This window comes from Phascolarctos cinereus, unplaced genomic scaffold, assembly GCF_003287225.1.
Source record: "Phascolarctos cinereus isolate Bilbo 61053 unplaced genomic scaffold, phaCin_HiC Scaffold_7;HRSCAF=346, whole genome shotgun sequence".
Lineage (NCBI taxonomy): Eukaryota > Metazoa > Chordata > Mammalia > Diprotodontia > Phascolarctidae > Phascolarctos > Phascolarctos cinereus.
This window is the reverse complement of record NW_027556180.1, coordinates 113,465,154-113,480,319: the sequence shown is the minus strand read 5'-3', so window position 1 is coordinate 113,480,319 and position 15,166 is coordinate 113,465,154. Positions and strand designations below refer to the sequence as shown.

Genomic DNA, 15,166 nt, shown 5'->3' with positions numbered 1-15,166 from the left:
ATGTTGAAGGTGCTGACAAGGTTTATATTCCTTTTGGCAGAGTAGAAGAAACTAAGTTTAGCATCTAGCTCACTAGAAAGCCATTGTAAAAATAGGAAACTACCAGATGGCCAATCTTTTAAATCTCAGGTGAGCTCCATCATCTCCTTCAACACTTGTGGAGAGTCTTCTCTGTCTCCTGAGGCCTCTCTCCCATTCCCTGCCAATATAGACAATATCTGGATTAATCTTTAAAAGTTAATTTCAGGGCAATTTTCATGCTTCTTGCCCCAGGCTCATTTTTTGAAGCTTGCCCTAGGCATGTTTTGTGAAATTTGCCACAGGTGTGGAAAATGCTAGTTATATTGCTGCTGGCTTCAGTGAATCAGAAGGACTGAAGAGCCTGCTTGTATCTGCACCAGCAAAATGTGTCATTAGACAATTTTTCACCATACTGCACCTCTCTGCCAATATAGGAAGCAGAAATATTGTCTCTAAACAATAATGCTGAAGGCACTTTTTTCTCCTACTTAAAAACTTTATAGCAGCCGTTTTTGTGGTGGCGAAATATTGGAAAATTAAGGGATGCCCATCAATTGGGAAATGGCTGAACAAGCTGTGGTATATGAATATAATGAAATACTATTGTGCGACAAGAAATGATGAACAGGCAGATTTCAGAAAAACTTGGAAAGAGCGGTATGAACTAATGCAAAGTGAAATGAGCAGAACTGGGAAAACACTGCACACAAATATCAGCAACATTATGTGATGATCAACTATGAATGACTCGGCTCTTCTCAGAAACATAATGATCCAAGACAAGTATAAAGGATTCAAGAAGGAAAATTCTATCCATATCTGGATAAAGAACTGATGGACTCTGAGTGCAGATTGAAGCATATGTTTTTTTTTTCACTTACTTTATACTTTCTCATGTTTTTCACCTTTTGATCTGTTTCTTCTTTCAAAACTGTGATTAATATAGAAATATATTTTCATGATAGCATATGTAAAAACTATATCAAACTACTACCATTTTCAGAAGAGGGAAGAGAAGGAGGGAAAAAAAAATTTGGAACTCGCCATCTTATACAAGTGAATGCTAAAAATTTTCTTAACATGTAACTGGGGGACAAAATAAAACACTATTTTAAAAGATAAAAACTTTATCCACCAAAATATTCACCAAATATTCAATAAAAATATTCACCAAAAATAAATGGAAGCAATTATTTCCAAAAAATGTCATTGAAATAAATGGTTATGGCACATTATAACTATATGGATGCCTCAAAATTTCCCAGTTAAAAGATGTTGACTGCTTAACCTATTTGCCAAAAATGGATAGATTATTAAGATCATTGCTAATGCATGAATGTTTCACATAAATGCGCACGCACACACACACACACACACACACACACACACGTAATCCTCTCTTGGAAATAATTTTAGCCCTTTGTTGCTTGCCAGTTTAGAGGTAGCTTCTAAGTAACCTGATTTAAAAGGAATTCTTACATTTAATGTGAATCAGTTAATGAAACACATAGCAACTCCTTTGGAGACCTAAAATGAACAAAAATCTTTTGGAATCCTTTAGGGGTGTGTAAAGTTTGGAACAATGAGGTTTAAAAAAGCAACATGCTTTTCAAAACTCTTCACAGCAAGCTCATTCTAATGATTGCCATTAACAGATGGAAGTGATGTCATTTACAGCCAAGAAGATCTGGCCTTTGCAGCTCCTTTGCACCTGTAACAGGCAGGGAAGGGGAAAGTGCTTCTTCAATAATTGCTGTAACTGAGAAAATTTTCCACTTATCAGCCTAATGCTGTGCACATTAAGTAGATGGACTTAAAGACAAATTCTTGGGAATTTTTACAATATGAAGGACCTATAATATCTGCTCATGATTCCAGGACATTTAAAACAAAGCTCTATTTTGTTAATTTGCCACTGAAAATGCAGAGAGGGGGTAGGTGTCAGTGTTAGAATGTCTTGAGGCCAAATCTAATGGGTAGCCAAAAGCTTCAGAAATGTTTTACTATTCAAACATCTACTGATATGAAACCTTCTCCTCATTCCCCCATCCAAAAAAAAAAATCTTGTTAAATAATTTGTTGGCTGAAAGTAATGATTACATTTCATAAAACTGTATGATAAGAATTGAGTTAATTGAATAATGTGAGAAAGTATATATCTATCCTGGAACAGGAGACAGAGTAGTTTTGGAGTGAGGAAGTACAGGATTAAAGTCCTTCCTCTGACAACCTATACATATGCATATGTATATGTGTATGTACATATACTTGTGAACATATGTACATGTCATGTATATATTTAGACTGATGTTTATGTCTATATATAGATATGTGTTACATGTATATACAGGCACTGATAACCTTACCAACATATCTGTATGCATGTATGAACAAGTCTTTCCTTACCCTTGTTAATAATAACTCATCCCTGGAAAGTCACCTCATTACTGTGTCTCAGTTTTCCTCCCCTATAAAATGAAGGGGTTGGACTAGATTTTTCCCCCCTAAGGTTTCTTCTAACTCTAAGATACTATGTGGGCTAATATAACCTTAGTCTCTGATGGTTGAAAATTACTCTCAGGCTAATAAATAAGTGGTTGGATGAAAAGTGAATTAAAGAATGGTTCCCACAATTTGGGAGTAAAGTGCTAAACTTCTTTACATCTGTAACATTTGCAGACAAAGTCTTAAGGCAGAAATTTTCTACTAAGGGAGGTTCTAGGAATGGTTATCAGACCTACAGAATTGTATTCACTCTTTTTCCTCCAATGTTACTGGCTTAATGAGCTGTCTGTCAACATCAGTCCAGCCATGGATTTCTGTAATTTGTTGTTATATGTTCCAAAGGACAACCTGTACTGATTGACAGCTCAGAAAATCAATGGTAGGAAATGCACAGGTGCTAGAGAATACACTATCTGGCCTCCTCCCCTTTCCCTTTGCAGATTTAATCTAAGGAGAAAGTACCAGATTGTAATCTGCTGTACAATTATATGCTACAACTATGGCAATACTAGGACTATAGTAGACTCACTTGTTCCTCAGAATACAGAATAGTATATCTCTTGCTACTTCATGCAAATAGGACTGGGAGGTAAGGAAATTTCCAAATGGGATTTGAGCACCACCATACCCTTCTCACTCTGGTGGTTTTGACCTCGGCCAAGAAAAACGTTAAACAGTTTTCCTCTCTGGTTCGTCCATCAAGCTATAAATGCTATGAAAATCTAAAGTCGATTCACATGAACCCGGCTACATATCTGAACATTGAGTTACTTAGGGGTATTGCTAGGCAAAATTGTAATACTAGTAGACTATATCACCCCTTAGTGGCTCAAGTTTCCTGGCAGTTCTGAATGACATTTCATGTCCCCAACCTCCGTCTTCATTATAGCTTAGATAGTCTGCATTTCATTTTTCCAAGAAGCTATTTTATTGTAACCAAATAACTCCCTCTCCTCAACTTGTAGAAATCTTCAAACCTTTTATAGCCTTAAGAGTCTAACAAGATGTGCCATGAATACCAAGGAAGTTGTTTCCCAGAGTCCAAATCTGTTGCTAATAGCATGAAAAAAAAATTTCAGTGAAATTATAGTGCATTCTATATTGCCCATTCAAAGACCCATATTCGTGTTCTTTTGGGCATCACTTTCAAGTCAAAGGATAAATGTTATTAAAAGGCAGTCTTGATAGTTATTTTTGCAGGTCTCACATTTGCTAGCTATGCTTTACAAATTTGATTCACAGTGATTCAAAGTGAATTATCTCATGTCTAAGCTTCAAGACAGTTGTACCACATCAGAGCCCCGCCAAACCATCATTCTTTAAATACATTATAAAGGTTATCTCAAATTCAAAAAATACAAAGTGCTTGTATACCATTTCGGAAATGACATGTTCATATTCCAGAGACGTGGTATAAGGGAAAGTGCATCAGATTTAAAGTCAAGAAATATTCCAGGTTCAATCTTTGCTCTGAAACTTAGTAGCTGATATTGAGCAAGTAGCAAAATCTATGAACTTTAGTTTCTTTACAGGTAAAATGGAGATAATATTTGTAGTTGCTACCTCACAGAATTACTATGAAGAAAGTGTTTTGCAACCCATAAAGTGCAAAAATGTGATGTTATCAGTTCCAAGTTTGGGACATCTTCTTATCCATTAATAAGGATTGCCCTAACTTCCGATAAGGTTGAAGTAATATGTGCTGAATCCAATGTAATTTTTTAAAGAACTGTATTAAAGAAGCATGTGAAGATGCATAAGGTAAATAGAACCAAGGAAGCAATATACACAGTGACAACAGCAATGTAAATAAAAAATAAAATAACCAATTTCAATGTGTGTTTACAATGACCAAGTTTTGCCAGAGATGAGAAAATACACTTCCCTCCCTTTGATGCATCCATGGGGAACCATGATTGTGGAGTACTGCATATGTTATCAGATTTGCTTGATATTTTGACTGTTTCCCACCCCTCCCTTGTAATTTTTTTTGTTGTTGTTGTTACAAGGGAAGGCTATTTGGATAACAGAAGGGGAGAGATATATCTAATAATAATGGTGACATAAAAACAAAAGTTATGCATACAAGTTCAAAGTTAAAAAACTACATTAAAATGCAGGAAAATAAAGTGTTGGGTTTTTTTAAGTATATATTTAGTGTTTAGGATAATTGTGACTTTTAAAAATAGATTTTAGTAGTGTTGTAATGCTAATAATAATGCTCCTTTTCTAGGTAATATTCCAAAGACCTTTAAAAAAATTAAGAAAGATTACTCATCTGTAAAATGAGGTTAAAGTATTTGTTTTCTTAAGTCTCTTTAAGAGCTAAATCATGTAATTCTCAACAAGCAAAACAACCAGATTATTACATATTTACCTGTCATTAGCTTTTAATCTTTCTTATTATTGAAGTTATTAAAGCAAAATTTTCTCCATAAAAATACCCTCAGAAGATAAATCATTTATAGGGGTATAATGAAGAATATACCAAATAATTTACTTTCAATTTCCCTTTGCTTTATAGATATGACCCTAAAACAGACACATGGACCATGGTGGCTCCTTTGAGTATGCCTCGAGATGCTGTTGGGGTCTGTCTACTGGGTGACAGGTTATATGCAGTAGGTGGGTATGATGGACAGTCCTACCTGAATACTATGGAATCCTATGACCCACAAACAAATGAATGGACACAGGTGAGTCAGATTGGTTAACCTAAAATGTTAGAAGTCTTTCTTCAAAAATTCTTGAGAAAAGAAGTCTACACCATGCCCAGGAAAGAAAATATGGAAGCCTTGCACTGTATTTTCCTTTTTACTATAATGGTAATTTGTTATTTTCTCATAGAAAACTGAGTTATTTTCTTGAGTAATTATTTGTCTAGATCTCAACTCATTTCTTAATAGAAGTTTCTGTTTCTAGGAAGCACTCTAATTCTAAGGCTTTGCATAAACTGAAAGAAGGTACTTGAATTGTAATATTTATGATCATTTTCCATACAAATTCTCTGTAGTGACTGACCTTTACAATTTCTCAGGAAAAAAAAATGACTACTAGCTCCTTAGAAATATGCAGAAAATAAAGTAGTAACCAAAAAGCAACCTCTTCATAGGCTTACTTCACATTAGAGATACTGGACATCCCTTCCTACCTAGGTCTGTCTATTCTGTGTGGTCATGAAGCTTGGGCATAGCCTAAGATTAATTCCAAGACACAATGGGCAGAAGTGCAGCCAGCAGCCAGTAGCCCCAGAGCTTGCACCTGTCCCATACGGCAAAATGGATTTGCACAGCAAAGATCTTATTCTTCTGTGATGTGTAAGCCTGACTCTTTGGAGTTATGTAAGAAAGCACTCTTCTCTGTGTTAACCAAAAGAGGATCCAGAAACTGGTGCCCCAATAGGGAGAGAGAAAGAAATGAACCTTAAGATACTCTAAGATTCATTATGATTTTTGAGAGAATTATCTCTCCCCAAAATTAAAATAAGGTAAAACAAAAATGATGTTAATGGTCTCTTCCCATGCTTCCCAGTATAATGCAAAATCTTGTAACTGAATTTTTCACTTTCCTAAAATTGTGTTCTATATGTAATAACTACTGAATAAATATTGTTGACCAACTAAGTGAATACTCTGGCTAAGAGTACATTTTAAAGGTGCCATTTGTACAAATGTACATTAAGAAAGGCCATGAATGTGTAGTTTATGGGTATATAAATGATGTAATACAGAATCTTCATTACTTATTCATAATCACTAGCCATCACACATATCATTCTTCTAAAATTGAAATAAAAATCTGCCTTTTGCTCTTTTGTATTTTATTATTCTCTTTTGGCTCATATAGCATATTGTGGGCAGCTAAGTAGCATTTAAATTGTTTTTTTTAAACTTTATTTTAGTACATTAAAAATTATTTTTAAAACTGTTAAATTACTTTTAGGTTTTACTTCTTAATTCTTGTTCCCTTTCTCTACAACTGTTGCCATCCATTGAAAGTGCCAGATTTGGATTACCTCCACAAAATAGGTGGGGAATTTCTCAGGAGGCTGGGCCACTCACCAATAACCTCTCTTCTATTCTTCCCATGACTAAGAATAAAAAATGAATAAATGAATGAAGATTACCTTGTATATCCTACAGCAAATGCCTGATTGTCATAATGAGATGATATAACATTGCAAATGTTCACATTTAACATTTACCTTAGTTCTTCTATTTGTAATAAGGATGCAATATATCCTCCAAGGCATAGAAGGAAACACTTCTTTGATGCCTCATTCAAACTGATGGGTGCCTCTGGACTTTCACCTGCTTACTATTACAGAATAAATGATTGCCTATCACCTACTATGTGCCACAAACTGTTCCAAATTCTGAAGATACAAAGAAAAGCAGTCATGAAAGTCCTTCAATCAATGAACTTACATCTAAAGGGAGTAGATAACCCATAAAGTGGAGCTGGTAATGGGACAGAGAGGGGACGCAAGCAAGTGGTGGCATGGTTGGTTGGACATGTCCAAGAAATGTGAGCAAAGGTCTGGAATGGAGTAAGATAAGGCAAAAGCTGGACTATCAAAGCCCAAGATGGTTCCAGAGGCAAAGTCCAATTATCAGGTGAAGAGGGAGTGAAAGACATAGTACAGCTTGAGGTGTCCAGGAACAATACTGGTCCACATCTATCCCTACTCATGGCTTTAAAAACTCCATGGTTTAATGAAAAAATGCTGTCCACCTCCAAAGAGAGAACTGATGAACTGAGTGTAGATGGAAGCATACTTTTTTTCACTTTCTTCATGTTTCTCACTTTTATTTATTTATTTTTGTTACTAGATAGCTAATATGGAAATTTATTTTTTGTTACTTTACATATATAATTGAAATATTGCTTGCCTTCTCCATTGGTAGAAGAGGGGCAGGAGGAAAGGAGAGAATTTGTAATTCAAAAAAAATTTAGATGAATGTTAAAGACTAATAAATAAATGAACAAACAAACAGATAGATAAAGGTGTGTGTGTGTGTTTGTGGAACAACTGCATGGTTATGTTCTATATAGTTACTCTACCATTAATTACATGGCATAGGATTTTGGGGGGGAAACTAATAGTGAAAGAAATGGTTTGGATTTGTACCCCGGAATTTCCCCAGACTTTCAGGGAGGTAAATGGTGTAGAATGTGAGAAAGGCAACTGTCTCCAAAATCATTCCCTTATGACTAGATGATTGCATATTTACTCTATGTTGTCTAAAACAGAACAATTTGCATGGAATCTCTAGAAGTTAGATAGGTGGACAGCCATTTCATGATATTAGGCAAATAAAGGATAACCTAACAAAAGGGGAGTAAGAGGAAACCAGGAAACTACACGGGTAGGGACTTTTTCTTTAATGCAAAATGAGGTGAGGAAAAAACATCTATTTTCCTAATCATTTGGTGGTTAATGATGGTTAAAGAAATGGATCCCTTTCACTATTGGTTATAAAAAAAATCATTATATGACTCTGGGTCATTATTTTGTTGTCACTGTTTGGTTGACAAAGAATATAATTTGAATCTTTGGACTTTATTTTTCCATTGTCTTGCATCCACTAATTATTCCCAAAGATCCATGATGAAGAAAAGTTTATGGATGCCAAAATCTCACATTACTATAACGTGATCTAGCATCTAAGGCATAAAGTTTCATTAAAATCTAAGTAAAACATTTTCTTTTTAATATATTTCTAACCATGTTCATATCCTTCATTATTAAGAAAACTCTGAGCTCTTTCCTCAGTTATTGTCATAAGATGGATTTTAATAAGGTACTATGATTTTTTAATTTTAATAAGGTCAATAGCAATTTTAGCTATTGCCTATTTATGACAAAATCTTGAAGTTATTCCATTGTGTGTCTCAGACTAGACTGAATGAATAGCACATTTTTAATACAGTATAATGGTCTATCTTCAAAATTATCCCAATAAGCATAATAGCTATTTCACCTGAAGTGTACTTCAAGTGAATAAATTCATGGATAGTTGTCCCAAAGCTATCACTTCCTATACCACAGTGGCAGTATTGTAAGAGAAGTATTCTGTATAGAGATATAAATATACTCTATGCATATATCCAGTCGCTCCATATATGTTAGCTTCATTTCACTAAGGAATAATAAAAAAAATATGCCAATGTGAAAAATGCTAAATCAACATGATTCTTGAAAATCAGCCAATAAGCATTTATTAAGTGCCTAATATTTCACAGGTATTATATTAATCACTGAGGATAAAACTACAAGAAGAAAGGAACCCCCCTCCTAAAGGAGCTTACATTCTAATGGAAGATACCAAATGTACCTAAGTGGCAAGGGTTTTTAACCCAGGGTCTCCAGAGTTGAAGGGGTCCATGACCTTGAAAAGGAAAAAAAAAACTTAAAAAAAATTTTGCATTATCAAAAATTTTGCATTTCCTTCAATTACAATTCCAAACAAAGTTAAACTAAACTAAACTAAACCAAACTAAAATGCTCATTACTCTGAGGAGTCCATAGGCTTCGCCAGACTGCCAAAAAATCCATGATAGGAAAAGGTTGCTTTATTAGTATATACCAGATATGTACAAAGGAGAAATAAAGCACTTTGTATGAAGGGAAGGCACTAGCAACTAGGTAATCTGATAAAGCCTGCTGCAGAAAATGGCATTTGAATTGAGTCTTGAAGGAAACCAAGGATTCCAAAAAGGAAAGAGAGTGTAATAAGGTGAGGGACAAACAATGCCAAGCATAGAGTCACATGTGAGACGACTGTGGCTGGATTGTAGAGTGCATGGAGAGGATTAAAGTGCAAGAAGACTGAAAAAAATAGATTCCAGGTTTTTAAGAGCTCTGAATTCCAAATAAAGGAATTTACCTGTGATTCTAAGACTACTTAAAATAATTCTATGTATTAGTTTTAAATTTTAAAATGTGATTTTCAGTGATTCTTTTAAACAAAATTTTACCTATTAATCCCCTAAAAGTAGACTTGAAATTTGCATTTGTGATTCTTTAATTCTCGCTCTATAACTCACTATTCTCTTGTATTGTTTTATTTTCCCCAATTACATGTAAAAACAATTTTTATCATTCTTTTTCTAAAATTTTAAGTTCCAAATTCTGTCTCATTGAGAAGGAAGACAATCAATTTGATATAGGCAATACATATGGAGTCATGCAAAACATTTCCATATTAGTCATGTTATGTAAGAAAAGGCAGACCAAAAAAAGAAGAAAAAAGTATGCTTCAATCTGCATTCATGTTCCATCAAATCTTTCTCTGGAGATGGACAGCATTTTTCATCATAAGTCCTTCAGAACTGACTTGGATCATTGTATTGCTGAGAATAATTAAGTCATTCACAGCTGATCACAGTACAGTATTGCTACTACTACAATATTCTCCTGGTTCTGCACATTATTTTCATTTCTCTCCATCCAATTTCCCCTTTTATCTCTCTCTCTCTCTCTCTCTCTCTCTCTCTCTCTCTCTCTCTCTCTCTCTCTCTCTCTCTCTCTCTCTCTTTCTCTCTTTTTCCTCTTTCAATCTGTCCATCCTCAAGAGTGATTTGCTTCTGATTACCACTTCCCCCAATCTGCCCTCCCTTCTATTAGCATCCTACCTTTTCTTTTCCCCTCCTCATTTTACTTTCCTGTAGGGCAGTGGGTATGTATGTTATTTCCAGTTTGAGCCAGTTCTGATAAGGTTAAGGTTCAAGCACTCTTCTCCCCTCCCTTATTTCCCCTCTACTCTACAAAGTCCATTTATACCTCTTTTTTTGGTGAGATAATTTACCCCATTCTACCTCTCCCTTTTCCTTTTTCCCAGTACATTCCTCTTTCTTATCCCTTAATTTTATTTTTTTAGACATCACTCCACCATATTGAACTCACACCTATGTCCTCTGTCTATGTATATTTCTTTTAACTGCCCTAATAATGAAAAAAGTTATTGGGAGTTACAAGATAATCTTCCCATGTAGAAATATAAGCAGTTTGACCTTATTGAGTACCTTATGATTTATCTTTCATGTTTACCTTTGTCATACTTTTCTGAAGTCTTATTTCTGAAAGCCAACTCTGGTCTTTTTGTCAGGAAGGCTTGAAAGTCCTTTCTTTCATTGAATATCCATTTTTCCCCTGAAGGATTATACTCACTTTTGCTGAGTAGGTGATTGTTGGTTATAATCCTAGCTCTTCTGCCTTCCAGAATATCATATTGCAATTCCTCCAACCCTTTAATGTAGAAGCTACTAAGTTTTGTGATATCCTGATTGTGACTAAACAATAGTTGAATCTTTTTTCCTGCTTGAAACATTTTCTCCTTGACCTGGCAGGTCTGGAATTATATTTTTTTTTCCCCAGAGATACATCCCATAACTCTCATTTCTATCACCTTGAATCAGTGTGTCAGGTCAACTTGTATTGTACTGTTTCTAGCTTAAATATGAAAAAGAAACCTAGTTCACTAATCCAGAGCCTTTTTAAGTATCGCCATCTTAATAATTTTCTACAATAACTCCAGCATCCTACATTAAGTTATTTTTCATCTTCTCTCAACAGATGGCTTCCTTAAACATTGGAAGAGCAGGTGCCTGTGTTGTAGTTATCAAGCAACCTTGATCTGCTTACATTACTTGGGATTTGACTCACTGAAGTGATTATTTTTCTATCAGATGATTAAATGGTAACTTTATAAGAAAAAGATTTCATGAAAATTGGGCTATCGCTATCAAAGAAGGTGGAAGACCAAAAAGAAGGAAATGGAGTAAAAGAACATCAATCACTCTGTTTTGGGGACAAATATCTGGCCATGTTGTAGATAGCTGAGGAACTATTACTGGTACTTTGTTTTATAGAATATCTAATAACCAGAAATGCCAAAAGTTGTGTTTTTTTTTAATTAACCAAAAGATGAGAAACAGGTTTTTATTTGTGGCATGGCTACTTTCAGTAATTATACAGTATTCATTTTTAATGTCATATATTTTAAATGGAAACCAACAGTACTTACCTTTCATTGGTCAGGTACATTTGGATGAGTTTTATTTTCCTAATTTGATGTGATTTTTGAAAGGAAGCAGAATAATTTCTATAAAAATAAAGATGTTCAAGAGGACTTATATTCTTCATTTTCCTAAATCAGAATGAAAATTGAGCAGAAAGACTTGTGATTGCCTCTTCAACTTAGGAAACAAAACAAGAAAACTCTCCCTTTGATTAGAAGTGCACATCTCGCTTGTGGAGGTGGTTGCATTTTATTCTGGATGCCTAAATAGACTGAACAAGCAAGATAAAAGAACTGTTTTAGCTAGGGTGTCCACAATAATTTTGTTTGATAAGAACATGAGCCAAAGATATATGGTTTAATAATTGACATTTGCCTTGTGTTGAGTTCAGTGTGTGCATGTGAGATGTAGTCCTAGAGTACTTCTTTGCATGCCTTGCATGTTAAAGGCCAGATACCACTTAGAAAAACTAAACTGTCTAGCTTATTAAAATGGTGATGTCAAGGTCTTAAGGTCACAAGTGGGAAAGCAAATTTCTAATTCTTACTCCACTAGTGACTCTTTTGGAGCCAATAGCACTGAATGATGTAGTCTTTTATCTATTCCAAAAATTCCTTGTGAAGAATAATTTGCCAATGAATAAAAATTCAAGTAGCATGGTAGTTTCTTTAATGGGCCTATGGATACTCACGTGTCAACCAACAAATGGTTGAAATAAATAGTATTTTTAGCAATGAGTTTTGCATTTCATTTCTTTTGAAGTAAAACTGAGGAAAGAAAAGTATTAAGATAGAGTATGATGAAAAGTACGTTTCCATTGCTTTCCTCAGACCTTGAACAGTCTATATCTACATCAAAGGATCAGATCCAGATTCCTCCTAAGTAGACCAGCTGCCATCAACAGAAGTTTCATTAAAGCTCTCATTCTCACTTAACATCATCAGTACTTAATGGAGTGTCCACTCTTATAGAAAAAACATGTAATAAGACTCAGGAGGCATACAACCCTGGAGAAGTGGCCAGGAACTGACAGAACAGGGAAATGCCTCCCTCTGAGCTAATGAAAACTATGTAAGAATGGGGGGGGGGATGTCACATTTGAGATTCAGAAGCATGAGGGCATCCTATCTAACTGGTTGTAGTTCCTCATTTTTATTGGGTATTTACGTTTATTGAGTATTCTTATTGGGTATTTCTTACTACTAAGATACATTGAAATATAATTCATCAAAAAAAGAAACTGGAAATTTATGGATTTAAAAAAAATAAAATGAAAGAAATCTATTAATGTTCTTTTCTCTGTCATTGTTATCTTCATAGCACTGAGGTGTATGGAAGGCTCTTTATGATTTTAGGGCCAAGTTCAGCAGGGAATGTTCTACATACCAAAGCCATCAACATAGATACTAGAACAGTAGTAGTCAGATCCTAAATTCCAAGAGTCAATTAGAGAGCTAATTATAAATAAGGGAAGCTTTCTTTATACAAGGACTGGTGAGTGATCTTTTTATTTGTTTTTCCTGGATCTAGATTGATGTTTAAGCAAATTGTAATCTTTATTTAAAGCCAAAAAGCAGAAATATTCAATGATAACAATGAGTCTGCTTATTGTGTTGTGTTGTATTTTTTAACTTCTCTATTTTTAATCCTCTAGGTTAGAAAGTATGCTATCAGGAAAAAAAAGTTTTTTTCTACAATACAATAAAGCATCCACCCAGCTCTCAGAAATGTTTCTTCTAATTAAAAAATCATTAAAAAGATCAATGGAAGGTGTTCCAAGTTGTACTTCAAATGTATATTAATAGGCACTCCTGTTAACACTGATAATGGGGGTGCTTCAGTTCCCTCTTTAGAAGAATTTGGCATTCCTCCTTACCCTAAAACTGGACATGGTTTATGGTATAGTCTAATGCATTTTCCTTTTGGAAAGAAAGGTCAACTTCTACAGCTAACTTCCATTAGTGAAATGTAGATAAAAGGACACATTTCAAACCATTGCTGTTCTAATGTGTTTTTTAAATCTTTACATTCCTCTCTCTCTCTCTCTCTCTCTCTCTCTCTCTCTCTCTCTCTATATATATATATATATATATATATATATATATATATATATATATATATATATATATATATATGTATATATATGTATATATATGTATATATATACATATATATACATATATATACATATATACATATATATACATATATATACATATATATATATACATATATATATACATATATATATATATATTGTGTCAAATGTACATTTTAGAGAAATTTATTTTGAAAATATAAAGAAGTCCAATGTGGTAGTTGTTACCTCATTTATTGAACAAAACGAACACATAGTATCAGTAAAGGCAAAGGTAGATACTAATGTGTTTCTTATAATAAGTGAAATAAAAATGAAGGTATTTCTGCTAGCTTTAAAATTCAAATAATACCTTATTTGATTACTTTTAAATGGAAATATTGACTAAAATCTGAATGGTAAATTCAATTCTTCCTCAAACCAAACACTCTTTAAAAAATTAAAATTCATTCTATGCTTTACTGCAATGTGGTTCATGTTCAAATAAAACTAGCATCAAATGATGATAATTAAATTCATTTTAATGGAAACTGTCATTTTTTCTATTCTGATTTTCTTTTATTTTTTTCTCATAATTTTTATTTCATAATATATCATAACCAGACTGATCACTTCGTTAGGGAAATGTTTGTTATGGAGTGGTCCATGAAACAATTTGAGATGAAGATGTTCCAGTCTTCCAAATGAAATACAAATTCAAATTGTAAAGGTTTCTCATTCCCAATTGCCTGTAGACGACCAATTAATTCTACTCATTTGTTATTTCATTTCCACACCATTCTTGTCCCTCTCCTTTTCTTTCTTTTTCTTCATCTACCTCTCTATTTCCCTTAGTATTAATTGCCAGAAAAGGGATCAACCAAGGGGTGAGCTGCTAAAAAAGTTCTTAAAACAGGCTCTCCAGAAAATTTTTTTTAAATGTATAAAATTTTTTCCGTGTGTTTTTAAACACATTTTTAAGTTTCATTAAAACTTTCTCAAATCTAGACAATCAGAATAATCAACTAACCAATCACTGATTTAGAGATATTTTCCATTTTATGAAGTATAAATGTTCAGAAGGAAAAATTAACAATTGTCTCTCTGAAGCCAGTTAGAGCTGGCTCCAACAGACTCCTGGATGCAATTATTTTCCATTTTTGAAGAATGAAAAGACCAGGGCAGCTAGGTGGTGCAGTGGATAGAGCACCAGCCCTGGATTCAGGAGGACCTAAGTTCAAATCCCTCAGACACATAACACTTACTAGCTGCACGACCCTGGGCAAGTCACTTAATCCCTTTGCCTAGCCAAAAAGAAAAAAGAAAAAGAAAAAGAATGAGAAGACCAGCCCATATTTTACAGATACCACTTAAAGGTGTATGAAGTATTTCTCTCCCACAATTGTGTGCATTAAATAGTTATAGACGAGAAAAGAGGTTCCAGAGGTAAAGTGATTCATCAAGTCCATGACTGAATGCAAAGTGCTGGAACTAAGATTCAAAGAATCTTATGATTTTAGGGCCTTGCTTTAAATATTT

The 15,166-nt window shown here is 34.0% G+C and overlaps 1 protein-coding gene across 1 annotated transcript in view; it reads left to right on the top strand.

Moving 5' to 3' along the window:
* Positions 1–13,044, top strand: part of KLHL1 (kelch like family member 1) — a 535,364-nt gene extending 522,320 nt beyond the window's left edge. Inside the window, exons 10-11 of the mRNA XM_020992473.1 lie at positions 5,051–5,222; positions 11,105–13,044. Of these exons, the coding sequence (XP_020848132.1) occupies positions 5,051–5,222; positions 11,105–11,164 (232 nt within the window). The 3' untranslated portion in view covers positions 11,165–13,044. The remainder of the gene's footprint in view (positions 1–5,050; positions 5,223–11,104) is intronic.
* The last annotated feature ends 2,122 nt before the right edge of the window (positions 13,045–15,166 follow it).